Genomic DNA, 23,297 nt, shown 5'->3' with positions numbered 1-23,297 from the left:
AGCTCAAAGTAGCTCCTCTCATGCATATGAACATATCTTTCCTGTGCAGCAAGAGGGTAATATCCGACACGAGTTCCTCAATTGTTGCCCGATTGTTGCCCGATATTCTGCGATTCTGTTTTTGGGTGAGGGCCTGGACCTCAATTTGGTGAAGCTATTGTGATAAAGCTGAGTGGTGATATGTCTGAGCGTGTGCTCAGACCACAATGATGAAGCTGCACCAGCCAAGAATGTGTGTTGAAGAATGCAAATCGCAGTGATTGATTTGAGTGAAGAATCCAAGGGGGCACTCCAGGTCCAACGACCAACTACGGTCCCTTTCGTTATCATGTCGTAAAAGTGCCCATCAAGAAGTCGCGCCAACAAGGCCAATGCAGTAAAATCATGCAAGCTCCAACAGGAGCGCGTGTTGTTCGTAAAGCGTAAAGGGTTCTGCACTTGAGAGAATGCCAGCTCTTGATCATTTGTCGATCTTTTCTTTCGACCGCCAGAATTGCATTAATCTGCTGATCCTGTTGGTTTTCTTTTTGCTCTTCTCATCAAGGACGCCGGCATTAGGAACAGTCTCAAACTTGAGTTTACTGCCGTTGGAAGAACCAGGTATGAGACGATTCAGACTTGCCAAGCTTGCTCGCTTCCACGCTTGTTGGTTATTTGACCTCGAAGTTGATGGGTCAATCATGGAATGCGACCGCTGCTCGGTAGACGAACGAGTGCCTGCACTGCTGGAGAATCGTGGCAATGCTGCGCTAGAGATGCTGTCACTAAGCGATGGCAGATCGTCGTTTGACGCCCGAAGAACAAAGTCTGGACTAGGTTCATTTAAAAATCGGCTTGGCCGAGAGAGGGTCTCAAATGAGATGTGGTCCACATCCGGCGACGACATCATCGAAGCTGATGTGGTACGGCCATCCGTAGAAGATGCGTAATGTGATTGAGGAGCCGGATATGCAAAAACCATGGGCGAAGACATGACAGGTTTCTGTGATTCCAGGTTTTGAAACACGGGTGCCTCAATGGTAGAGCTGGACGACCGGACACCTGCTCGAGCGACATCCTCATCCAGATCAGCAATCATGACTCCATCGTCCTGTCGCCTGTTGAGAGATAAACCAAGGCCTCCAGATGCAGTCTGCTCGGAGTTGGTGAGAGCCATATTCGTGTCCATGATAGTGGCAGCAGCCTGCTTCATGAAATGCAGACTTTTTTGGTCACCTGTAGACGCGCGTTCGTCGTCCTCACCATCGTTTTTTCCAGCAAGAAAATTGTCTTCCTCTTGCTCGTCGAAGACATCTTCAGCCAAGGAGGTATTGCTGCCGAAGCGATGGATGCTAAAAGTGTTGCGATTCACAGCGGGCATGGTGGGTGCTGACTCGGTCCTCCTATGGGCCGTGCCAAAAGCATCCACGGTTCCCCTTCGCTCACTGCTGTGTAGTTTTGCGATTCGCATCGATTTCATGTTGCTGTCATGCCCCAACTTCTCCTCGCTTCCAAAGGGTCCTAACGCTGCGTCCAAGTCGAGTACCGGGCTGGTAATCTGTTCTTTAGGCGAATCGCATGCTCGAGCTTCAAGTATAGTCAAGTTTGGCAAAGGAGCACGAACTTTGGTCGAGATGGGTGAAGGATCCCGTATCACAACGGTATCATCGGCGTCAAACACCTCATTGAGTCGATCGCTCGGGCGTCTGACCAGACTAGGTACAGCAGGGACATCTTCCTTTGCCTTGACCGGCCGCTTGTCAGATTTTCTGGAGAAGATGCCAGAGGTCCAGGTATGATACTTTCTCTTCTTCGACAGGTTCGGCTTGCTGGTCGGCGTTTCTAGGGGTTTCGGCTCACTGAGTACCTTCGGTTCCTGGGGTAAACCAGCAGACAACGAGACATCCATAGGGTCACTCTGTTCGGCCTTCGGCGTAGACAACGGTGAACCATTGTTGGAATGAGTGAACCAGAAATGTTTCCTCTTGGTGGGTGGACTGCCTGAGCTGAAAGTACTGGGCGAACCCGATGCCGAAAGAGGACGTTTTGGCAGGTTGATGATGGACAAGGCCTGGTCTTCAGATGTCATGGTGGGTGACAGTGTAGAAAGAGCATCGGCTGTCTGAGGACGTTCCGGGGAGATGAAGACATCGCTGGATGATATGACGACTAAACCAGGACGTGGCGTTGGACTCGCTATCGAGTTGATACTCCCCGACAGAGAGTGACAACCACGGATAGTTGAGTTGCTGCCTTCCGTTTCAGACGAGATGAGCGATAACGGCCTCGGAATCACGTCGACGTGTTCGGAGAATCCGACACGGGGCCGCACTCCTGGAGCACTGCCTCTTCGCCTTGGGGAAGACGGTGGGGTCCTGACAATGTTGGACATTGACTGCCGCATGTGAGGGCTGGCACGCGGGAAAGAAAAGGCCAGTGCGCCGTCTGACGGGGTGGTTGGTGAAGAGTCCGCCCGTGCTTTTGACAGTGCGTTTGCCTTGATAAGCTCGGACGTGTCAATGTCTGAGATAGAAACAGCTTGGGAACGGCGGTGTACGTGACCCCTGGATGCTCCATTGACTGAGGGTGGTGGTCGATATTCCGCCTTTTCCGGGCTGGTACTGACCAGTTGAGGTCCGTCATTCCCGCCACCAACAAATTCACTGACACCTCTTCGATGACTATTCCGTGGAGGTGGCTGGACGTCGCCAAAACTCGATTTGGTTGGACTAGCCGAGCGTTGTGCAGCGGGCGCATTCGGAGCAAATGTGAAAGCTGGTAATGGAGCAGGTCTCGCAGATCGAGCTGCACGTTGTTGATTCATAGCCATCTCCTGCAGGACTGGATGTGTTGGACTCGGGCTTCTTTCAGAAGGTAGATCGGCACCAGGGTTGAACTTGAAGTCAGGTAGAGCTGTTCTGGTAGAACGACGACGGGCTTCCATAGCGGCCATGGCAGAGCTGTTTTGATCTCCCAGATCATGGCCTCCTACCCGGGCCGAATTTTCATCTGCACCAGGGTTGAATTTGAAGACCGGTAGAGGCGAGGCATTCGGGTTGCATGATGTTCGTCGTCGGTGGTGAGCGGGAGATCGAGGCGGAGTGCTGGGGGTGGAATCGAAGGGCGACAGGACAGGTACCGAAGGAGGTAACGAAATCGAAGTCATATTCAATAGAGCAGCCACCCAATGTGTAATTAGGTAGTGGTGTTGTGTTGCTGGCCAGCAGGCAGGTGCAATCAAGACGATTGATTTTGAGGTGATCCGGCACCTTGCTGTTGATTTGTTTTATGAGGCCTTTGGCAAAAGAACGACTGCCACCATTACAGGGGTTGGGAAGGGTCAATTGCGCTGCAATATGTCCGTAAGGAATGACTTGTACAATATTAGGGAGAGTGACTGTCGGGTAGTATTGTCTGAGATCGTTGAGGACGTCCTTTTCACAAACACAGTCGCAGCTGAGTTGGAAGTGAGGTTTGTTTGAGGCGGATGGGATGACCGGTGCTGGCGAGTGAAAGAGTGTTGAAGGAATGGACGGCAACCTGGAAGAAAGACCGACAAAGGATCTCTCTTCTATCAGGAGCCAACAGCTGATTAAGGCCGCGGTGAGATAGACGATGTGTGAGGATAGAGGGTGGTGGAGAGGGAGAAGTGCAGGAAGGAGGAGTGAGGATGATGGATGCAGTATGTACCACGGATGGAAGAGGCCGGCAAAGCAAAGCAGGGCACAAGGAACAGGCGCAGGCACAGGCACAGGCACCACACACCACAGTACCAGGTAAGTTACAGTAGTGCAGTGCAGGCAAGGGAGCGGCCCACAGGCCACAGGCTGGAGCACCCGGGAAACTTGGGTTGCTGGGGTCTTTTTAGGCTAGCTAACCAACTGAAGCGTGACCTTTTTAGGGGCGCTGTGCATGCAGTCACTTTAGCGACATGCCCTTAATCCTCTTTGGGCTTTTGACAGAGACTCGACTTGGCCTCGTGCCAACATGCTGGACGAACTACTGAAGTCCACTGACGCGACAGGAACGAGGATGACACCCAGACACACCAGGGATCCTCCGGATGTTGGTGCGTCTGCCGGTTGCAATGCTGTGGGAGATCTGAACATTCTATCGCACTGACGTGTGCATATCCATCCCTTCCGGCGTGCCGTTATCGCATCGTCGATACAGGCAGCGCGGGTGACCTCTTGAAGGTACGTGCACAGTGCCTCGAAAGCAGGGCACGATGTATGCACGATCTCTACTCGTGCCTAACCTTACGCAGGCACAAAGAAGACAAGAAGCGTACTATCGATGGCTGACATCTCTCAACCTCTGAACCTAAATGGCTACCATTTGATAGATGCGTTGGCATGGAGAAGAAGAAAGGAGATGGTCATCCTGGTCTTCCAATCTCAATCGCGATCGCCCTTGATTCCACTTTTGCCTTCTTCCACCGGGCCGTGCTTTTCTCAGGATTGTGTAACTTGACCTCTTTCTGGTTCGGCGGAAGTTCTCGAGGAGTCACATCTGAACGGTTCCGGAGCTGTCACCACTGCTGATGGCGACCACTTGAAGACCAAGCCAATGCAACCTCTTAATTCAATTACTGTGGGAGAAGATCATTTCGATAATGATCAGCAGTAAATCCCCAGCCGAGAGAGCCTGTTAGTGCGCGTACCTTTTCGGCCGGCCATATCAAGCTTATGCGCTTATGCAGGAACTGCAGGCCTGAAAGCACTTCAACTGGCCAGCCAGAGAGACGAGGCTTTCGGTCCAGACACCTTTTTTGGTCCATCATGACCTCGTGTTAGGAGCGTGTGGCTTTTGACTTTATAAAATCTTGGATTCTCCCACGGATACAGCCGTCGAGTCGAGTTTTTGCGGGAGAGGCGTTTGTGTGGAATTATTGTGCGCAGACGAGTCATTCAGACCGAAAGAAGTCACCGACATGAAGGAACAGCCATGGGTGCGATGGTGAGACTCGCTTCTTGACCGTCACCTTGACAACACTCCGCTCTTGAATCTCGGCTGTGCATGAGACGAGATAAGAAATGTCGATTGCCACGCACACTTCCCCATTTCGCATCGCTGACCTGCAACCTCACCGCCCATGAGGGGAAGGATGTGGGCCAGTAATTAGTAGTGGGTGACCGTCCAGAGCTGAACTTTTTGCGAACCAATACGATTTGCACTTTGAACTATATCACGTCAAGGTGATGGTGGCCTCAGAGAACAGCTTCGTTTGACTCGGTAAAGACTTTGCACGCATCCTGCAAACCATTTCACTAGCGTTATGCAACTTGTTCTCGTGACGGTTGCTGCCAATGCAAGCACATGTCGCTCTAACGCACGATAAGAAAAATTCTCCTGCGTTGTGCAACCTTTTGGAGGCCGACGACACTTGACCGAATATTCGCCTTACAAAGCAACGAGGGGTTCGAGTCTCGACCATCGACTAGCCGCATGAGGCCGAAGCCCACTCGATCTCACCAAAGCACTTTACGATAGTCAAGGGTTTCCAGATTGGGCATTTGCGACACAGTCAACTATTTGCCCTTGCTAAAGAAATTTCTAGGACAGTGTCACAACGAGGATTATTCTTCCGCAAGCAACTCGTGGCATCGGGAGCACAGCAGCAAGTTCAATCTCGGGTTTTCCATTCATGCTGTGCTCTTGTCTTCACATTCTGTGACACAGTCTTGATGATCAGGCTGAGACTGTAACCACACTAGTCACCAGAAGGACTCCGATCGTCAACTTTTTCTCCGCATCTGCAGATGGCGCCAGCGAGAAAACAAAGAGGTGGTAGCACCAAGTCCGCTCAGTTCCCTCCAAAAGACGCCAACATTGCACAAAAACGTCCCGGCTCCGTGGCTTTCCCGATCGAATTGCAACAATTGATTTTGGATGTGTTCCGCCGGGCTTTTCCCTTTGACGATCAATCCGAAGTCCAGAAGCACATCCAAGAGGTGAAAGGCCACCTATTCCAACGGGACTTTATCAGTGCTTTTGCTAAGCAAGCATATCTCGATGCTTATGCATTGAGGTGGAGTGCCAGCCGTGCACTTGGCTATAGCGATATCTTACTGCACCACGACCTGCAGCAGATATGGCTCGCCAAAACTGTGGATTCGACAAGCGCTACTAGAGTTGCTTGCATTGGAGGTGGCGGAGGGGCGGAAGTGGCTGCATGTGCGGCTGCAGCACGATCATATTCGTTGTCCTTCAAACTCGAAGTCCACGCAATAGATATTGCGGACTGGTCCAGTTGTCTTACGAAGCTAGAACATGCCATCTGTACGCCATCTCAACTATCACCATATGCAAGCGAAAGCGCGAAGGCGACGAACAAACCGTTGGTCCCCAATGACCAATTTGCAGTCCGCTTCTCTCAACGCGATATACTTGCAGTTGAGGAAGGAGAACTCCGCGACATACTCGGTGGGGTCAGATTGTGCACCATCATGTTCACTCTCAACGAACTGTTTACGACCTCGATATCGCGGACGACTGCATTCTTATTGGCGCTTACCGATACCATGCAGCTGGGTTCGTGGCTGTTGGTGGTCGACAGTCCTGGTTCCTATTCCGAAGTCAAGTTGGGTCAAGGTATGGAGGCGAAAACGAGAAAATATCCTATGCAATGGCTACTCGACCATACGCTACAGCAGGTTGCACAGAGTAAGTGGAAGAAGCATGTCTCCGATGATTCGAGATGGTTCAGATTGGACTCATCATTAAAGTACCCCATGGAATTGGAGAACATGAGGTATCAAATCCATCTCTACCAGAGGGTAGAGGAAGGGGTATTCTAAGCGGCTTTTGAATGATGAACAAGAACAATTGCTAATCCGTCTGATCATACATCTATTCGTCATCCTCATCACCCTCGTCGTTGACCACGTTGAAGAATCGCAGTTCGTAGACACCCTTGCTCGTAGATACAACACGGAGCCAGTCACGGAGTTGTTGCTTCTTGAGGAACTTCTTTGTCCTGTTTGCCTTGTCAGTATTACTCCAGAACCATCAATTCTTCAGTGAACGTACAGGTACTTCAGGTAGCGACCCGAGAAAGGAATGTGTGTGACCACCTCGAGTTTGCCATCTCCAACCTGGGAGATGCTGACGTCGTCGCCGAGGTTGCCGGTGCGGCCCTCGACCTTGACGCGATCGTGGAGGAACTTCTCAAAGGCAGACAGATCAAAGATCTTATCGCTGACAGGCTGGCTGCAGTTGATGGTGTACTGGTGGAAAAGTCAGCAACGAGGCATCCATGCGCAGCCATAGGGATGACATACCTTCTTGGTGACTTTCTGGCTCTTGCCCTTCTGGCCGCCCTACAATAAAAGAGAAAAACCTTAGCCTACTGTACATAACTGGTCCGCTGATCTCTTTTCGCATGCGCAGGATGCCAAAAGTCTTCAGACATGCCCAGATACAGCAAAGCGATTCGGTTGTCTTACCTTAGGTGCGACGGTGCGTTGAGGTCCCATTTTGAATGATGTTGTGTCGGTCGCAAAGAGATCAATATCCTGCGCCTGTGGTGTGTGTTGGTGGTTGGCTGAATCAAAGGTCAATCGATCAAACTGCGATCTTGAGTTTTCAAGATTGTGGGTTTCGATGCCAAGATTTCAGTCACGTGGATTGTGGCTTAGCCTTGCCAACAAGGCTGCGTCGATCTTCGAAAAAGGGGTTGAAGCGGCTTGGCGAGACTTTTCAATCATTACAAAAATAGTTTCTCCAACGACAACATTCACCTCCCGCCCTTGGTTGCGCCAAACTTTTAATTCCAACAATGCCACATGACGTTGACCGCCCGAGATCACCCTCACAGTATCTGCTTAATTGAACGGGTCTGAGGAGAAAGGTAGTCATCCAAAGCGTCATTGTCTTTTCGGTAAATAACGGAGCGACACGTGACTATACTAACTATCCCGACGATGAAGTGTCGGTGTTCTCCATTAGGAAGCTCCTTTGACCGGCCGAGTGCCAGCAACTGATAAGCGTTCAGGGAATCTCAATTTCATTTCTGTTTAGCAGACACATCTCTGACTCACATCGTTTCTCGGTCTCAGAGCCAGGTCCTCCATAATGTCTCACTGTGGCTATTTCTCGCACGCGCGGTCCAAGGGGGAGAAGTTGGGGTACTACCGGGCTTCCGTTGCATGTGGTGAGTGACTGACCTGCCCAAGCCAATCCAGTTGTGAATGTTGTGGACACCCTGCTCATGAAGGTAGGTCATTGCCGAAAACGCAAGGCTAGATGCATGCCTGCAACCGGAGATGCCCAAGGCAGATGTACCAATTGCGTCCGCTTGGGCCGCCAATGTGTGGCAGTGAAAGTGGAAGTCATGGAAGCCCTCGATGTACTGGGGGGAGATGAAACGCCCGAGAACATTCTACAAGTCCAACGGCTGATTGGTACGTATGATGACCGCCTCAGTCAAATCAACAGCGGTACCTAATATGCCTCAGGACACGTTAGGGACGAGGCGCCTTCAGTGCCACCTCGCCAGAGAAGGAACAGGCTAAACCCGTCGCGCACGGCAAGGTTGAAGCCAGCGCCTTACAGCGGTGTCCTTCCTGCTATATCTCAGTCCCCACAAACGTCAGGGTGGCCTGAGCAGCCGCAACAACTCTTTCACCTTACTCCGTCCACCCAAAACGACTCATCACAATTTGGGGCCCAAGCTTGCTCAGAACCAGTATTTGAGGCCCACAGAACAATAATGTCTCTATGGACAACAACTTCGGCTACAACGAGCGATGCCCGTCACCCAACAACGGCCGAAACTCCGTGTAGTGATCAAGGACTTGTGCCCCCAACTTCGCATTTCTACCATCCAGAACCGTGGCGGACGGCAGACTTGGATCACGACAACAGTGCTCAGGCCACTACGAATGTAAAGTCAACAGAGAGTGCATCAGCTTGGCAGTTCATGATTTCGACTATGAGCAACCTTCCACCATTTCCTGTATCGGATACACCCTATCATATGGTCCATGACCAGCAGTGCCGTGGTCAAGATTGGTCAGGACCTACCAGCGAACACTTTTCCGCCAGCAGCACTATTGCTTGGTTGGATCCTGATCGGTAGAACACTCGATGCGTTCAAGGCGCTGGAGTGCTGGGCAGCCAGCCAGCTGACTCGGCCGCATCCTGGGGAATGCTTCTTCAGATACCAAAGACTGCGAATTGGAATCTCGATTGACGATTTGCATTGCGACGGTGCATGATGGAAAAGTTCCATTGCATCAAGCGACCGGAGTTTCTCAGCGACAAATGCTGACCTTTTCTCATGCTTGACGTGTTCCAAACACATGAGCAATGGTTACAACTGCATCAGCCTCGTTTCATGTTTCTTTTTTTGTTAATCGACTGCGCGATGCCATGCTTCATCGAGAGGTGTCTTTCGCTTTCAGTTGATCATCATAACGCAGCACGCTTTCCAGCAACACCTGCGCTCCAAGGGCACTGAAGAACAAAAGTGTCAGTCTTCGATTGGTCTTGCGGGGATGTGGTGAAGTTGGGGGAAAGGAGACGAAGGGAAAGCTTACCACTGTTCCGGGGAGGAATACTCATCAGGATGATGAGAAATACCTCCCTTGGAAGGCACAAAGACCATACTCGTGGGACATCTGTCGGCTGTGTGGACACTGTCGTGTCCCGCTCCTGCCATCATTTCCTTCACATTCTCCTGGCCAGCAACACTTCGTGCTGCCTCGCGGACACTGCTGATGCAGTCCTCGTGGAACTGCACTGCTGGACTGTTCCAGATATCCTCGATCTCGACAGTGCATTTGTTGGCGTGCGCAATATGCCCAAACTCTGCGCGCGTGTCGGCTATCATGCGTTCTCGCACCTCAGTAGAGTGGTGGCTCAAGTCTACGCTGAAGACCACTTTATGCGGCACAGTTGCTGGTGACTGCGGCCACGAGTTAATGACGCCCACCGTCGAAAGACCTTCGGCAGACAAAGCGATCTCTTCTACACGCGATATCATCCGAGCGGCAGACGTCAGTGCACACCGTCGGCGGTCCATTGGGCAGGTGCCCGAATGCTGATTCGCGCCGTGAACGGTCACGACGAGCCAGCCCATGCTCTGCACGCCAGTCACGACGCCGACTTTTTTGCCCTCATCCTCAAGCACCGGGCCCTGCTCGATGTGCAGCTCGAAGTGGGCGCTGAGAGGGTTCGCTGTGTACGACGCAGGCACCTTCCCAAGAAAGCCAATGCGCTCCAACTCGCTCCTCAACGTTGCCTTCCCGGTCTCGTCCTCCTCCACCGCCGGGATTGCATGAGCGTAGTCCAAAGTGTACCGCCCGGACCAGACCCCGGAGGAGACCATGCCAGTGTTGAAACGCGCGCCTTCCTCACTCGTCCAGTCAATGACTGTGATGGGCGCGTGGGTTTTGACTTGATTCTCCTCCAGCACTCGGAGAATTTCAATGCCTGACAGAACTCCCAAGATTCCATCGTAACGACCTCCTGCTGGTTGGGTGTCGAGGTGGCTACCAATTCCAATGGGAGCAAGGGTAGAAGACGTGCCGGGGCGGGTGGCGAAAATGACTCCCATTTCATCGACTTTGACGCTGCAGCCCAGTGACTTGGTAGTGGACATGAACCATTCACGCACGGCTTTGTCCTTGTCGGTCAGGGCAAGGCGCCGTACACCTCCATCAGGTGTTGCTCCCCATTCAGCCGTCTCGTGGATAGCATTCCAAAGTCGCTCCTTATTCACTGTGTACGAGGGGACGACACTCCTTGTCCCGATCGCGCGACGCGCGAATCTGTGGGTATTGGGAGTTGATCGTCTGCAAAAAGCCAGCCCGGCAATGACGGAGTCGACTGTGCAGGATAGCAGGCCAAGTGGACGCGCCGTTCCTCGAGAGACGATCATGGTTTTGGAGAAAGACGGAGTCAACGACGCTCGTCAATACGAGTGTGAGAGATGCTGTGTCGAACGGTGTTCATCAAGACTGAAGGACCTGTTGTGTACGAGGCCAACTTCGGCATACGGCACCAAAGACGTCTTCAAGATATATGTTATATGTGTACCATCCTATCCTTCCTACCTTGGCCGTATGGCTGGTGGCTGTGGGTAAGCTCCACTATGAATGTCGCATGCCACGACCATACCTGGTGGCAATCTTACTCTTGATTCGGCATGAGAAGAACAACACTGCAGGCGCTGAAGTAGGCCTCCGTATCATCGTCCCAAAAGATATGGCTTGAACAGGGTCGTCCCCACGTGGCACACGAATCAAGTGCGACGGAAAGGGATCGTCGCCGCCTCTATCCTTTCAGGAAGGTGGTGTTCTCCGTTGACTCTTTTCTGGGTGATCAAGATTCTAGTGACCCATTCTCCCTGGATTACCGGGACAGTATCTGTGTCTCTCTCGAAAGACTGGACTGTTTCCTCTCTCGCATTGGCAAGAGGGGACTCTATCTCGCGCATGACTTTCATCTTCCTCCATTCTACGGTCGGGACTGTATCTAACTTGTTGAAATCCACCTATCCGACGCGATCTGTATCTTTAAACCAACGTTAGCGTCGGGACTGTATCTCGACCTAATGCAGCCAATCAGCAATTCGGCAACGGCCATTCTCCGCCCGTAGCAGCCTCATCGATATGGAGACTATACTAGTTTGATATAGGTCTATATGTAAGTGCATTTTAACAGCGGCGAAACGATTTAACATAGTTTGAACGTCTAGGCCGCTTCTAGCCACTGCTCTGCTCTGATCTTGCCCGACAAATAATATATAACCGCTCCGTTGGGGCCATGATCATTTGCAGGACGCACACACATACTCATACAAGAGATATCCTCTCAGACGCATATCGCCTTCGTCCGCCATTGCCCCATACCGACATTTTGGTATCGAAACAGCGCCTATCGAGCAGAGAAGCAAGAACAAACGGCATCCATGGCAGCAGACGCAGAAAAGATCGTAGGTGCCAATGCGCCAGCAGTGCGGCAACCCGTGATCGAGATGCCGAGCGAGAAATTGGCCACTCGCGAGGTCGACGGTGCCCTTGCCTTCCTTCGCAACGAGGCCGATGCATCTATTGCCGAATTGGACGAGAAGAAATTAGTCCGTCGCATTGACTGGCTGATCATGCCCATGCTCTTTGGAGTCTACGTTCTCCAGTACATTGACAAGAGTTTGAGTATGTTCACAACTGCAGCCTCTGTACACCCATGTTGCATTCCAAGAATGCGACCTGTGAATCATGCTGACTCATTTGCAGTCAACTATGCCAACGTTATGGGTATCAGCAAGGATACACACATGACTGCCGCCCAATTCTCTTACCTGGCCACTTTCTTCTACGTTACCTTTGCCGTCTTCCAGCCTGTACATGCCTACTTGATGCAGAAGTTCCCCACGGCACAGTACCTTGGTGTCAACGTTGCCTTGTGGGGACTTACACTGGCCAGTATGTTGTGCTCCAGCCTGAAATACGCATGGATGTATGTTGGGTTTGCTGACACTTGTCCAACTTTCAGTCCATAGTGCCTGTAACAGCTTCGGAGGGCTCATCGTCGTGCGTTTGCTCTTGGGAGTGTTCGAGTCGGCGAGTGCTCCCTGTCTGATCTTGATCACGGGCATGTGGTACAAGGTATGAACCAGTGAATCGCTCACCCTTTTCAGTGGACTAAGATCTTTTTCTAGCGTGCAGAGCAGCCTTTGAGAGTGGCCATTTGGTATCTAGGTGTGGGTGCCGGAACTATCATTGGTGCCTTGTCTTCATTTGGCTTTCAATTCTACGAAGGGAAAGCCTTCAGATCGTGGCAGGTGAGTCTCACCCAGCTGCAAGATAACTTTCTGGCGGGGAAACCAACATACCTCCATAGATCATGTTTTTGATCTTCGGACTCATCACCATCGTCTGTGGAATCATCGTCTTCCTCTTCTTGCCCAATTCTCCCATGGCCTCGCGTTTCACGCACGAGGAGAAAGTGCTAGCCATTGAACGACTCCGCGAAAACATGACCGGAATCGAAAATAAGACATTCAAGACACCGCAGTTCGTGGAAACAACCTCAGACTTTCGCACCTGGCTCATCGCTGTCATCATTCTTGCAGGCAATGTTCCCACTGGCGCCTGCGGGACATTCTCATCGACTCTCATCAAAGGTTTCGGGTATACGTCTAAGCAGTCCGCCTTACTGAATATCCCCAGTGGCGCAATCTCGATGATCTCCGTCATCTCCGCATCGTGGTATGCAGGCAGGTTCAACGGGCGTGCATTTGGCATCTGTGCTCTTCTCATACCTGGTATTCTGGGCGGAGGTCTGATGGCCTTTCTCCCCAAGAGCGACAAGGCAGGTAAACTCGTTGGTATCTATCTGACGCAGACATTCGGACCAAGTATGGAACCTTCACTCTTGTTAGTCGAGCATACCATATACTGACCTGTTTTCCAGACCTTTCGATCATGTACTCCTGGGCTGCTGCCAATTATGCAGGCCACACCAAGAAGATCAGCATCAACGCCATCATTCTCTTCGCGTACGGCGCCTCAAACATCATCGGTCCTCTGACCTTTACCGGCTACACGGCCCCACAGTACATCCCTGCCAAAGTCGCAATCATGGCTTGTTTGTCTTTGGGTGTTGTGGGTGCGTTGCTCCTGCGTTTCGCCTATGTGTGGGAGAACAAGCGTCGAGACCGTCTCGCTGGCCAGGGAGCTATCCCCCATATTCAAGATGCGGAGTTCATGGACTTGACCGACAAGCAGAACATGGAGTTCAGGTATGCTTTGTAGTAAAGGACCAACTTGCGAGATGACCAGCATGTTTGCAGAAAAAGTGTTACTGTCCGACCCGTTGTGGCCCTTCAAGTTGAAAAGAATATCATTCCTCGTTGTTGTCTCGGAGGCCTTCACACACAGTGATGTAGTATCAATATCTGGCGAGGGGAGGACCACTAATGCCATCGTGTATTCTCACTGGCTTGCTGTCAGGGTACGCGCTGATGTGGACCTGCTGGACTTCGAACTTCTCGAGCCTGTTTCCAGAAAAGGTCACATTGTCGACCGGTTTGGCTCCTCAGGTTCAAGTCGATATTGTTCTAGTTTGTCAATCCAGAGACCTTCACGCACAACAAGATAGCTTCATTGATCTTTCCCCGTGTACATGTTTCATCAATTGTAGGTCGCAGATCGTAAAACGTCAATCAGTTCGACATGCCATTCCACCACAGCATATCTAAACTGTTATGTGTTGCAGGTCGCAAGTCGCCAATCGCAAGTTCTAGATCAGAAATGGTAAGTCGTGAATCTTCCAGACATCCCATTCCACCACCATGATGTCTCAATCGCAAGTTGCAGATCAGAAATCGTAGATCGTAAATCGTTCCAACAACCCCTTTCCATGGCAAGATCGTACATGACTTAATCGATATATGTCGCAAGTTGTAGGTAGTAGATCATCAACTGTAAATCGTGAATGGCACATCGTCAACCGTAAGCGTCAATCGTCGACAGGCCCTGATTGGCGTATATTGTAAGTGTAGACAGCAGTATTGAGAGAAGAGCAGACAAGCCTCGGTGCTGAGAGGAGAGCAGCCATATTGAGAAGAGAGCACCACTTCATGGTGTCCAGAATACTACTCTTCCTGATAACGTCAAAGGAGACAACCATTGGAGTTGGGGAGTGCATCTGGGGGCTTGCCATCAAAGCTCGCATTGTGACCGAGTGAGCTCGTCCGGGTTTCACTATGTCGATATTTAGCCGGGGTCCTTCGCACCTACCTTGAAAGACAAGCCCCTGATGTTCGGAAGGCCGTCAGCTCAAACGATATTGGATTATTGTATTACAGTCCAGATGGCCGTTGTGTATATCTTGGGGAATTGAAACCATGATGAAGATGTTGTCCTCCTATCTAACGTGTCATGTTTCTTGGTGGCCGCTAGCGCAAGCAATGGACTGAGTGCAGGCATTAAACTGCAGGCGCGGAGAGCGCAACTCGAATGGTGTACAGAATACTTAGCTGACGATCACTCAAAAACAATCAGATACTCCCAATGCGTTTTTTGATCCATGGATACTGCTTTCATGCGGAGCAAGCTGGCTGAGTCTACGTTCCATTTTCAGAAGATCGTGACTATTGTGCGTAGCCCATCCTGTTATCAGCCGCTTCTGCTTGTTTTCTTGTTCCCGTTCTGCATGCTTCCCATGAACCTGCTGCCTACGCCTAAGCGCCCCATGCCCCAAATTTGGCTATGGCAATGTCTCGAGCCCGCCCAGGTAACACAAACCGTCCATCGACGTCTACCATCACGGCAGCTGAAATGATGCTTGTGTCTCGTGCAAACCATTGTCATACGGTGTACGCATTCTAAAGTTCCCGCAGACCTAAGTTTAATATGACGACTGTGACCTCTTCGCCTATGCGACCTGTTTGTGCCTTCCAAAGAGCGTCGACAGAACCTGCTTCTTAATGTATCTCGCTTCCTGGATCTTGTCCTGGATTGGTGCATTTGCTGCCACGAATGTCATTCTTTGATTGTCATGGTTCTACTGAGTATCTCCTCTACGAACCCAACATGGCACCTGGCATTGTGGACTTGACATGTAGACGCGTGAGGTCTCGTTCGTTCTCTCACACTGCTCCTCACATCAGAATGATTCAGGAAGACTTTACCAGCCGCCCACACCAACACGCACCAACAACGCCTACTGACAAAGGCACATGCCCCTAATGTCAACATATGCATGTCCCAGATCTCTCTGACAACAACAATGGTCCTCTTCCCAGCGCAGTCATGCAATATTGACCAGGTACCCAAGCATATCAGAAGTCAACACCAGGAGAATTCAGTCGTCCTCAGTCATGTCCTGGTCCGTCATCACCTCCTTGCGGCGAGTCTCTTCACGATGCATCTCCTGTCTCGAGGGACCATCTACGTCACAGGCTCGACCAATGTAGGTGTTCGATCGTGCTGGAGACGTTCCTGGACTCTGGCGACTGGGGATACTGTAGTAGACGTCGGAGGATTCAGCTGCTGTGGAGTCGGGAGATGCCGTGCGAGATACACCATGGGAGGCCGTGGCCGCAGAAGTTTCGGGTGGCACCAGTCCGATCTCTCGTGCGTATTGATCAAGGAGCTTCAATACATTGTTGCGCGTGGCTTCTTTGGAAAGTCGATCGTCCTTATTTGGATGCTTCGACATGCCTGTCTCCACTCAGATGGTGCGATAACTTCTCGGAACGATGACCTACCTGTTGAGTCTTGCACAGCTCCTGCATCCGAAGCGGAGGTAGTGGTCTGGCCAGTTTCTTCATGGACAGAGGAATGTGTGTGCTCCGAGCCAGACATGCGTCGAGATCCAGCTCCTGCCTGTGGCGTATGCTGCGTCCACTCTTTGGATTGCGCCATCGTGATATGCGGAGAAGTGGAACAGATGAACGGGGATCCTCAAATGGGTCAAACGGGTCGATCTGAGGTGGTTTGAAAGGCAGATGATTGCGTTAAAATCCGAGTATCAGAAGGTCGCGGTAGATATATCACCAGGCTTGTCGATTGCTGTGATTGCGACATCTTGCACTGCCGCTCAATAACAATGGGGGTAGTGAACGCGAGTCTGCTGTGAATGTTCAATGACTGCCTTGTTATTGTTGTTTGAGTGACAGCAAACTGCCAAACTGGGAGCTAGGCTGTGTCATGACCATTGTATCATGACATGGAGTGTATCTTGACGGAAGTCCTAAGATCTGCTCTGAGCCGGTCGGAGAGAACTTTAGTCCCGAAGTATTTCCGAAAAGGGGTTGCCAGCCTTGTTCCCAAATAGCCGCGGTGTTTCTGTTCCACCTCTACAACTTCCTTTGACGGTGCCTACGTTCCGCCCTACTTTGATCGTTCTGCTTCTGAACTTCTCTTGGCTTACACCTTCACCACCACTCCTCCTTGGCGATCCTGGACCCTCAGATCTAGCTTTTCTGCCTGTCAAACAAGTGAAGCAATCTCCTGGCTCTCCAAGCTCACTGGCTGCACTGACACCGCCTGGAAAAAAGTCCATTTGCTTTTTTCGGCGGTGATGAGTCCTTGGCAGCAATTTTTTTTCTCAGAGAGTATAAGTATCTCGCTCCCCCTGGATCCCTTTCTACTCTGAAGCTCTGAACGTCCCTCCGTTTTACCCCCTACATTTGATCTTTGGCTAATACTTTGTACAGCTTTGCCTTTTGGCTTAGATCAAGTGTAGTATCTGTTCTTTTCAGTTTAATCTCTGAAATCATCCTACGGGATGAATACTTTGATTATTCTCATTTTTGGATCTCGCCGGTTAAACTCCTCTGTGCTTGCGCAATGGGTTTCTGGCACCGTGTCCTTGGCCTTACACTACCGCCTTGTGATGCAAACATCTATCCTTTTCATCATTCGTTTTGCCTTGAGCAAAGCTTTGGAGAAGAGTGAAACCATAGTCCTATAAGAGCAATCCTAATAATGTTAAGGACCCAGGGAAAAAGTCACACATATGAAAGACATACAACCTGGCAAGCTGCCAAATTGTTTACATGTCTACACTCTGCTTCAGTAAAATAGAAATAAATCCCACCTGCTACTGTTGATATCCCTTTATGGTACAGGTCGCATATGCCGTAAAATGTTCCTTCCCAAAATGGCCAAACATCGACACAACGGGAAGGAACGACTAAATTTTTGGTTAGAATTTACATCGCGACTTCCACTGCCAAATAACCCTCTGGCCATTTGTGCCTAGATATTCATCTGAACCGTTCTTGCTCTCCCAAACAATCCTCCCGTAGCAGGATGTCGGCCGACACCACCATGACCACGCCTGCGCCGGCTACTTCATCGCACAATATAGATCCGGCCATCTTCACTTCCCTACAAACCAAGATCGATGAAGAAAGTGCCATCCGCGATGAGCTTAAGACCTTTGTCGAGACCCTTTCGAAACAAGGTCGCCTTACACAATCCATCCTCTCCAGAATCCACAACACACCCACCGCCGAATTAGAGGCTACAGTCCTAGGCCCTTGCTATGATGCGCTGTCCCAGCAGGCAGCTACGGTCAAGGAGCTGGCGCAGTCGGCGTCCAAATTCCCTTTCTATAAATGGAACAATATATGGCAGCGCGACATCCAGGCATTTATTAGCAGCATGCAGATCGCAGACTGGCTTAAGAGTGGACACCTTCTGACGCTCGAAGAGGTCGGCCAGAGGTTAGATGGTAAGGTTGATGCTGTAATACTCACAGAATAATACTGACTGATATCTAGTCCCGGTCAACCTCAAATCTGAAGATGCTTTCCATGTCACAGTCGAAGACTACCTCCTTGCCCTCACGACGACAATCGAAGAGTTGGCTCGTTTAGCCCCAAATGCGGTGACCTTGGGCGACTATTCTCGACCACTACAGATCTCTAAATTTATTAAAGATGTCCATGCCGGCTTCCAGCTATTGAACCTGAAGAATGATAACCTCAGACGGAGGTCCGATGGAATCAAGTACAGTGTGAAGAAAGTGGAGGATGTCGTCTATGATCTCAGTCTACGAGGTCTAATACCAAAGTCGACCGACGCAAATTGAAGAGGTGATGGGTCTGCACACATACCGACGTTCACGAGCCTGAGATACCTCGCTACACAATGAGAGCAGTTCCGATCCAGCTGACCTGCCCACACCAAATGAGGTACGCATGCCGACCGAAATACCGTCAGACAAACAGCGCTTAAAATCCCACTGGAGGGTCTCTACGCACTTCACAGGATGCACGATCGAGACAAGATCATGTAGGACGTGAAAAGCTGAGCTTCAACAGGTCTCATTTTAATGTGGATCCCTCCGGGTTATATACACTTGACTTCAAGCTTTATGCTTGCATGGCATTTAAGTGTCTTCACAATTCCTCCTTCAACAATACAAACTGGTGAACAATTAACGCCTCGACCCTGTTTTTGCTCCATTTATGGTGCAGTCTCCTTCTTCCACTCTTCGCCATCGATCCGCGCGCTGCTTTCGGCGGTTGCAGGCTCTCTCAGACCATTACTGGAGTGCGTGCCCAACTTGACATTGACACCACCACTGCCAACGTTGACGGTACGTTGGTCTGCTGACTGAAGGTCTGCACTGGCTCCTCCAACTGGTTGGTCTGGTAGAGGTAGGTTCGCCTTGACACGGTCGATCTGGTCTTGCTTGCTTTCTTGCTCAGACAGGATTTGCTGTGGAAAGAGTCAGCTATGATCCAACGCAAAGCTTCAAGATCGCCTTACCTTCATGGCAGAAGTATCAGAGTCGGCTGGTGTCTTGCCATCATGGAACTTTGACTCTTTGGACTCCATCTTCCGAACATCTTCGCCGGTGACGTGGAAAGTGTTGTCAGACATCTTGAGTGAGTATATAGGTTGTCTGTGACGTTTATAATTGTTTGGTAAGGCTGTAGACTTGTGATTTTGTGTTTCTCGATATGCCTAGGGATACGAATTGAGAAGAGAAAGCTGAAATATTTGAAGCAGTCAAATGTGAGCTGCAATGCAAGAATACGTCATCTGTTGAGGTTTTGAATGCCCACCATACCACAGTAATGAGTACACGTATCTCGAAACTTCGCACGAGACCTTTTTTCATAGGGACGACCCTATCGACGTCATTATGAGGCCCATCGTGATGAAATTTGCGGAGTAAACAAGCTGGCCTTAATTCGGTTTAGGCAAGAGACACAACAGTCCGGATACATATCACCGAGCGAATCACGGACAATTAGTACCTGGCTACAGACGAAGAGCCTCATAGTGCTGGTACTACTTTGGAAAGTAGGAGCTATGAGAAAATGGCCACCATTCGTACCTGCAGAAGAGACACGAGTTCATTCTATGGCAAGCTCTACACTTATATCATCCACGCAGAACTCCCAATCCATAGCGACATCGTCGTGGTGGAAGTCAGCCCAGAGCTCGACCGACTTAAGCCTATTCCAAGTTTGCTTGCTGAAGTCTTCTATCTGCACGTAAAGAACATCATGAAAGCCGGCTGGAAAGTCGACACTCCATTCTAAGGGGCCGTCAGCTGCAGACCGGTAGCCTTGCAGATTGACGGTGACCAAGCCCAGAGGCGCATCCAAGGGTTTGATCTTGAGGGCATGCAGTGTGAACGTGTCGCTCGTGTTTGCAGGTCGTATCAGGGGCTTCCTTTCAAACGAGGAAGTCTGTCCAACATCGAAATTATCCCTTGTGCCATACAAAGCGTTCGGCTTAGAGACCGCGCAATTCAAGTCGTGGCTGGATATTCTGCCCTCGAACCTAGGATGTGCTGGGTTGAAAGCGAAGAAGCCTTCGAAGAGGAAGTCATTGTATGGCGTCTTGATGTCGGCGAAGCCAGCTGGAGTCTTGATATCGTCGAACTGATGCTATCTTCAGCCATGCCCGTCTCAGTCTGCCTGACATTACCATGGAAACCTACCTTGAGCGGTTGTAGGTCCGTCCGTAGAAGTGCTTGCGCGGTGCTGGCGGAGACGGACTTGAAGCAGAGAGCCAGCGCCAAACACATCAGCATGACAGCATGGAGCTTCAAGCTGCTTCGCACCACAGCCTCTCTTGAGTTCGTGAGGCACCGGAAAGTCATTGTCATGACTGCATCAAGCAGATCATTCCACCGCAGATATACGAATGCAGTTGCGAGATGTGCAATCAAATGACAGAGCCGGTGTAACAACATCTCTGATTCCGACCCAGGGCTAGCCTTGCTGTCAGGCGGGGATCCCTTCCACTGTAAATAGACATGACTGTTAGACCACACACACCAGGCCACGCGGCACAGGGTTGCTGATTAGACTCGTTCAGGAAGGAACGATACAAGATCCCCGAAAAAATCTCCAGGGCCTCATTCAAACAGCCGGATAGCCTGTAGGAACGGGCGATCAAGCGTGAAGAAGAGTAAAATGATTCGACCAAACGCACGTCATTTGAAATCATGACATCGCATTCATCCCTCCATCATTTTTCGATTTGCGGGATGCCGTGTCCTGCGAGCCTCGTTCAACAACCTAAACAAAACTTGCCTTGGCCCGCACCTTTCTTCGTCTGGCCCTTCGTAATCGGCAGCTGATGTCCTCTCCCCCTTGAGGCCGTCTCAGGCCGTTTGACTCACCTCGACGATGCCCCGAGACCCTCTCATCGGGTTGGTAGGAAAACCGTCGTCCGGCAAATCTACCACACTGAACAGGTGCGCTTTGCGACAAACATCCAGTGCTCTCTGCGACTCTTAACTTACATACGAGACAGCTTGACAGATGCTAGTTCGAAAGTCGGTCAGTCTCCGCCTCCGCCCGTCGCGATCCTAACATGATGTCCTCGTAAAAAGAGGTGGGATTTCCTACGGTAGTGGTAGTGGCTGATTTTGTGTATTTCCCCGGGCGCAGGCAACTTTCCGTAAGATACAATCCACCCACCTGTTCTGTTTTTCTCGGATGCTGAAAGAAACGCAACAGTTTCACAACAATAGACCCTCAAAGGGCAGTCGGATATCTACAGATCGACTGCGCCTGCGTACGCCATGGTCTGACCGACCGGTGCAGACCCAACTATGGCTCCTGCATCAATGGCAAACGCTCAGTCCCTATCGAACTTCTCGACGTAGCAGGATTGGTACCTGGCGCCCACGAGGGCAAAGGTCTGGGCAACAAATTCCTTGACGACCTGCGGCACGCCGACGCCCTGATCCACGTCGTGGATGTGAGTGGGACGACAGACGCCGAAGGGAAAGCCACACGAGGCTACGATCCGAGCGTGGATATAGAATGGCTGCGCGGCGAGATCGTGCGCTGGATTCAGGGTAATCTGATGGAGAAATGGGGCAGTATCAAGAGACGGCACGTCGCGGTCAAAGCCTCGCCCGTCGATACATTACAGGGCCAATTTTCGGGGTATGGGAGTACCAGCGCCACTGTCGCGCGGACTCTGGATAAACTCGCGCTGAAACAGCCGCTGGAAGAATGGACCGACGAGACGATATCGAAAGTGGTCAACACGTTTACGGACGAGAAGTTCCCGACTGTATTGGCGCTCAATAAAATCGATCACCCGGACGCAGATCGGAATATCGCTAAGATCGCGAAACAGCAGCTTCCTGAGAAGATAGTGCTTTGTAGTGCCATCTCCGAGGTCTTTCTCCGCCGGCTAGCTAAGCAGGGATACATCAAGTACAAGGAAGGGCAAGAGTACTTGGACACAAGGGAAGATCTGATTGAACAAGGAGATCCTGACGGAGGAGGCCTCAAGGAGATGGACGACAAGCTGAAACAACGCATCGAAAATCTCAAAGACATGGTATTGTACAGGTTCGGGAGCACAGGTGTGGTGCAAGTGCTCACCCGTGCGGCCGAGTTATTGGGCTTGGTGCCTATCTTCCCGGTCAAGAACATTCACACGTATGGATCAGGCACGAGTGGGTCGACGGCCGTGTTCCGCGACTGCGTGCTGGTCAAGAAAAACAGTACGGTGGCTGATGTGGCGCGGAAGGTCATGGGCGATGCACCAATTGCGTTTATCGAGGGTGATGGTGGGAGAAGAGTGGCGGAAGATCAAGTCGTGAGTGTTGGGAAGAACGATATCCTCTCGTTTCATGTTGGGCGGTGACAAACCCATGAATGTAACGGCAATGCCTGCACGCCTCGAAGCTCCAGATGGATACCTTGTGATGGTGATTGTACATTTGATGCCAGGCTCAATATTTACATTTGTTTTAACGCCATGAATTTGCGTCTTGTCTGACTCGTGCTTTCTTTCGCCTCTCCTACTCGCCGCATACTGATGTTCGTACCTCCACCGTAAAGCCGGATCTGGATCTAATGTCCCTTCTGTGGCGACTTGTCAGCAATCGTTCAGATCGATGGAAGGAGTAAAGACGTACCCCTCCCCGTTCATCGTTCATCCCCAGCACCGGGCCCGGCGCCTCAGGATGGTCCTCCTTAGCCCTCTTATTGCTGTCACGGTGATCACCCTGGTCAACGGCCTGGCTCTGCGAGTCCTGCTGGTCGTGCTCTTTCATGCTGACATCCGCGTTCTTGCTCTGCGGGTCGTGCGGCGATCGATTCACGGCGTGGTCCTCTCCATGGCGTCCTTCCCAGCCTGGTGTGCTGTCAGGGGCTTTGGCGCGGAGGGGAGAGAATGTGCTGAGGGGGCGTGACACAAATCTCGAGGCGCGTAGGGTTGAGGTGTGAAGGGCGAGGCGAGGCATTTTGGCAACACCTAAGTTCTAGAATTCGAGGGTAGGTTTGTTCAAGGTATCGATCACGGTCGAGCGTGAGGTTGAGGTAGATGGGTCAGTGAAGGTGATGAAGCTATTTCAGGAGCAGT

The 23,297-nt window shown here is 51.1% G+C and overlaps 11 protein-coding genes across 11 annotated transcripts; 5 read left to right on the top strand and 6 right to left on the bottom strand.

The window, feature by feature from the left end:
• Positions 1-311: 311 nt before the first annotated feature.
• EDD37DRAFT_341864 (uncharacterized protein) lies at positions 312-3,281 on the bottom strand. The gene has a single exon (XM_062811695.1). The coding sequence runs from the start codon at positions 3,143-3,145 to the stop codon at positions 461-463; it is 2,685 nt and encodes an 894-aa protein (XP_062672240.1). The 5' UTR covers positions 3,146-3,281; the 3' UTR covers positions 312-460.
• A 2,298-nt stretch (positions 3,282-5,579) lies between these two features.
• On the top strand, positions 5,580-7,120 carry EDD37DRAFT_341372 (uncharacterized protein). The gene is made up of 2 exons (XM_062811693.1): positions 5,580-6,960; positions 7,014-7,120. Exon 1 carries the CDS (start codon positions 5,742-5,744, stop codon positions 6,777-6,779), a length of 1,038 nt encoding a protein of 345 aa, XP_062672239.1. The 5' UTR covers positions 5,580-5,741; the 3' UTR covers positions 6,780-6,960; positions 7,014-7,120.
• EDD37DRAFT_562353 (60S ribosomal protein) lies at positions 6,832-7,211 on the bottom strand (the record flags this gene model as incomplete). Its single annotated transcript, XM_062813908.1, has 2 exons — positions 6,832-6,958; positions 7,012-7,211. Coding segments are annotated over 2 exons (327 nt in total), but the record flags the coding sequence as incomplete, so codon positions are not given.
• A 634-nt stretch (positions 7,212-7,845) lies between these two features.
• Positions 7,846-8,933, top strand: EDD37DRAFT_341347 (uncharacterized protein). Its single transcript, XM_062811692.1, has 5 exons — positions 7,846-7,911; positions 7,976-8,134; positions 8,202-8,384; positions 8,439-8,559; positions 8,855-8,933. The coding sequence occupies exons 2-5, from the start codon at positions 8,056-8,058 to the stop codon at positions 8,868-8,870; spliced, it is 399 nt and encodes a 132-aa protein (XP_062672237.1). The 5' UTR covers positions 7,846-7,911; positions 7,976-8,055; the 3' UTR covers positions 8,871-8,933.
• EDD37DRAFT_679586 (uncharacterized protein) lies at positions 8,934-10,864 on the bottom strand (the record flags this gene model as incomplete). Its single annotated transcript, XM_062819690.1, has 3 exons — positions 8,934-9,438; positions 9,522-10,704; positions 10,726-10,864. 3 exons carry the CDS (start codon positions 10,862-10,864, stop codon positions 9,360-9,362), a joined length of 1,401 nt encoding a protein of 466 aa, XP_062672236.1. The 3' UTR covers positions 8,934-9,359.
• Positions 10,865-11,896: 1,032 nt separating this feature from the next.
• EDD37DRAFT_607916 (major facilitator superfamily domain-containing protein) lies at positions 11,897-13,742 on the top strand (the record flags this gene model as incomplete). The annotated part of the gene is made up of 5 exons (XM_062815008.1): positions 11,897-12,410; positions 12,481-12,593; positions 12,647-12,769; positions 12,829-13,345; positions 13,402-13,742. 5 exons carry the CDS (start codon positions 11,897-11,899, stop codon positions 13,740-13,742), a joined length of 1,608 nt encoding a protein of 535 aa, XP_062672235.1.
• A 3,916-nt stretch (positions 13,743-17,658) lies between these two features.
• EDD37DRAFT_340341 (Translin) lies at positions 17,659-18,814 on the top strand. Its single transcript, XM_062811688.1, has 2 exons — positions 17,659-18,174; positions 18,224-18,814. The coding sequence occupies exons 1-2, from the start codon at positions 17,751-17,753 to the stop codon at positions 18,532-18,534; spliced, it is 735 nt and encodes a 244-aa protein (XP_062672234.1). The 5' UTR covers positions 17,659-17,750; the 3' UTR covers positions 18,535-18,814.
• On the bottom strand, positions 18,559-19,568 carry EDD37DRAFT_340266 (uncharacterized protein). Its single transcript, XM_062811687.1, has 2 exons — positions 19,218-19,568; positions 18,559-19,166 (listed from the first exon to the last, which is right to left on the bottom strand). Exons 1-2 carry the CDS (start codon positions 19,329-19,331, stop codon positions 18,912-18,914), a joined length of 369 nt encoding a protein of 122 aa, XP_062672233.1. The 5' UTR covers positions 19,332-19,568; the 3' UTR covers positions 18,559-18,911.
• On the bottom strand, positions 19,548-20,762 carry EDD37DRAFT_626985 (uncharacterized protein). Its single transcript, XM_062816342.1, has 2 exons — positions 20,404-20,762; positions 19,548-20,344 (listed from the first exon to the last, which is right to left on the bottom strand). The coding sequence occupies exons 1-2, from the start codon at positions 20,656-20,658 to the stop codon at positions 19,811-19,813; spliced, it is 789 nt and encodes a 262-aa protein (XP_062672232.1). The 5' UTR covers positions 20,659-20,762; the 3' UTR covers positions 19,548-19,810.
• A 335-nt stretch (positions 20,763-21,097) lies between these two features.
• EDD37DRAFT_607911 (P-loop containing nucleoside triphosphate hydrolase protein) lies at positions 21,098-22,577 on the top strand (the record flags this gene model as incomplete). The annotated part of the gene is made up of 4 exons (XM_062815007.1): positions 21,098-21,165; positions 21,225-21,250; positions 21,362-21,371; positions 21,431-22,577. The coding sequence occupies 4 exons, from the start codon at positions 21,098-21,100 to the stop codon at positions 22,575-22,577; spliced, it is 1,251 nt and encodes a 416-aa protein (XP_062672231.1).
• A 209-nt stretch (positions 22,578-22,786) lies between these two features.
• EDD37DRAFT_648773 (uncharacterized protein) lies at positions 22,787-23,178 on the bottom strand (the record flags this gene model as incomplete). The annotated part of the gene is made up of 2 exons (XM_062818059.1): positions 22,787-22,798; positions 22,852-23,178. The coding sequence occupies 2 exons, from the start codon at positions 23,176-23,178 to the stop codon at positions 22,787-22,789; spliced, it is 339 nt and encodes a 112-aa protein (XP_062672230.1).
• Between the last annotated feature and the right edge of the window lie 119 nt (positions 23,179-23,297).

This window comes from Exophiala viscosa (assembly GCF_022695815.1).
Source record: "Exophiala viscosa unplaced genomic scaffold EDD37scaffold_3, whole genome shotgun sequence".
Taxonomy (NCBI): Eukaryota; Fungi; Ascomycota; class Eurotiomycetes; order Chaetothyriales; family Herpotrichiellaceae; genus Exophiala; species Exophiala viscosa.
This window is presented reverse-complemented; position numbering and strand designations above follow the sequence as displayed.

Coding starts and splice junctions, on each gene's coding strand:
- EDD37DRAFT_341864 (XM_062811695.1), bottom strand. CDS start 3,145: ATGACTTCGATTTCGTTACCTCCTTCGGTACCTGTCCTGTCGCCCTTC.
- EDD37DRAFT_341372 (XM_062811693.1), top strand. CDS start 5,742: ATGGCGCCAGCGAGAAAACAAAGAGGTGGTAGCACCAAGTCCGCTCAG.
- EDD37DRAFT_341347 (XM_062811692.1), top strand. CDS start 8,056: ATGTCTCACTGTGGCTATTTCTCGCACGCGCGGTCCAAGGGGGAGAAG. Junction 8,135..8,201: donor CCGGGCTTCCGTTGCATGTG/GTGAGTGACTGA, acceptor TCATGAAGGTAG/GTCATTGCCGAAAACGCAAG. Junction 8,385..8,438: donor ACAAGTCCAACGGCTGATTG/GTACGTATGATG, acceptor AATATGCCTCAG/GACACGTTAGGGACGAGGCG.
- EDD37DRAFT_340341 (XM_062811688.1), top strand. CDS start 17,751: ATGTCGGCCGACACCACCATGACCACGCCTGCGCCGGCTACTTCATCG. Junction 18,175..18,223: donor GGTCGGCCAGAGGTTAGATG/GTAAGGTTGATG, acceptor ACTGATATCTAG/TCCCGGTCAACCTCAAATCT.
- EDD37DRAFT_340266 (XM_062811687.1), bottom strand. CDS start 19,331: ATGTCTGACAACACTTTCCACGTCACCGGCGAAGATGTTCGGAAGATG. Junction 19,167..19,217: donor CTGATACTTCTGCCATGAAG/GTAAGGCGATCT, acceptor CTCTTTCCACAG/CAAATCCTGTCTGAGCAAGA.
- EDD37DRAFT_626985 (XM_062816342.1), bottom strand. CDS start 20,658: ATGTTGTTACACCGGCTCTGTCATTTGATTGCACATCTCGCAACTGCA. Junction 20,345..20,403: donor CGGACCTACAACCGCTCAAG/GTAGGTTTCCAT, acceptor AGATAGCATCAG/TTCGACGATATCAAGACTCC.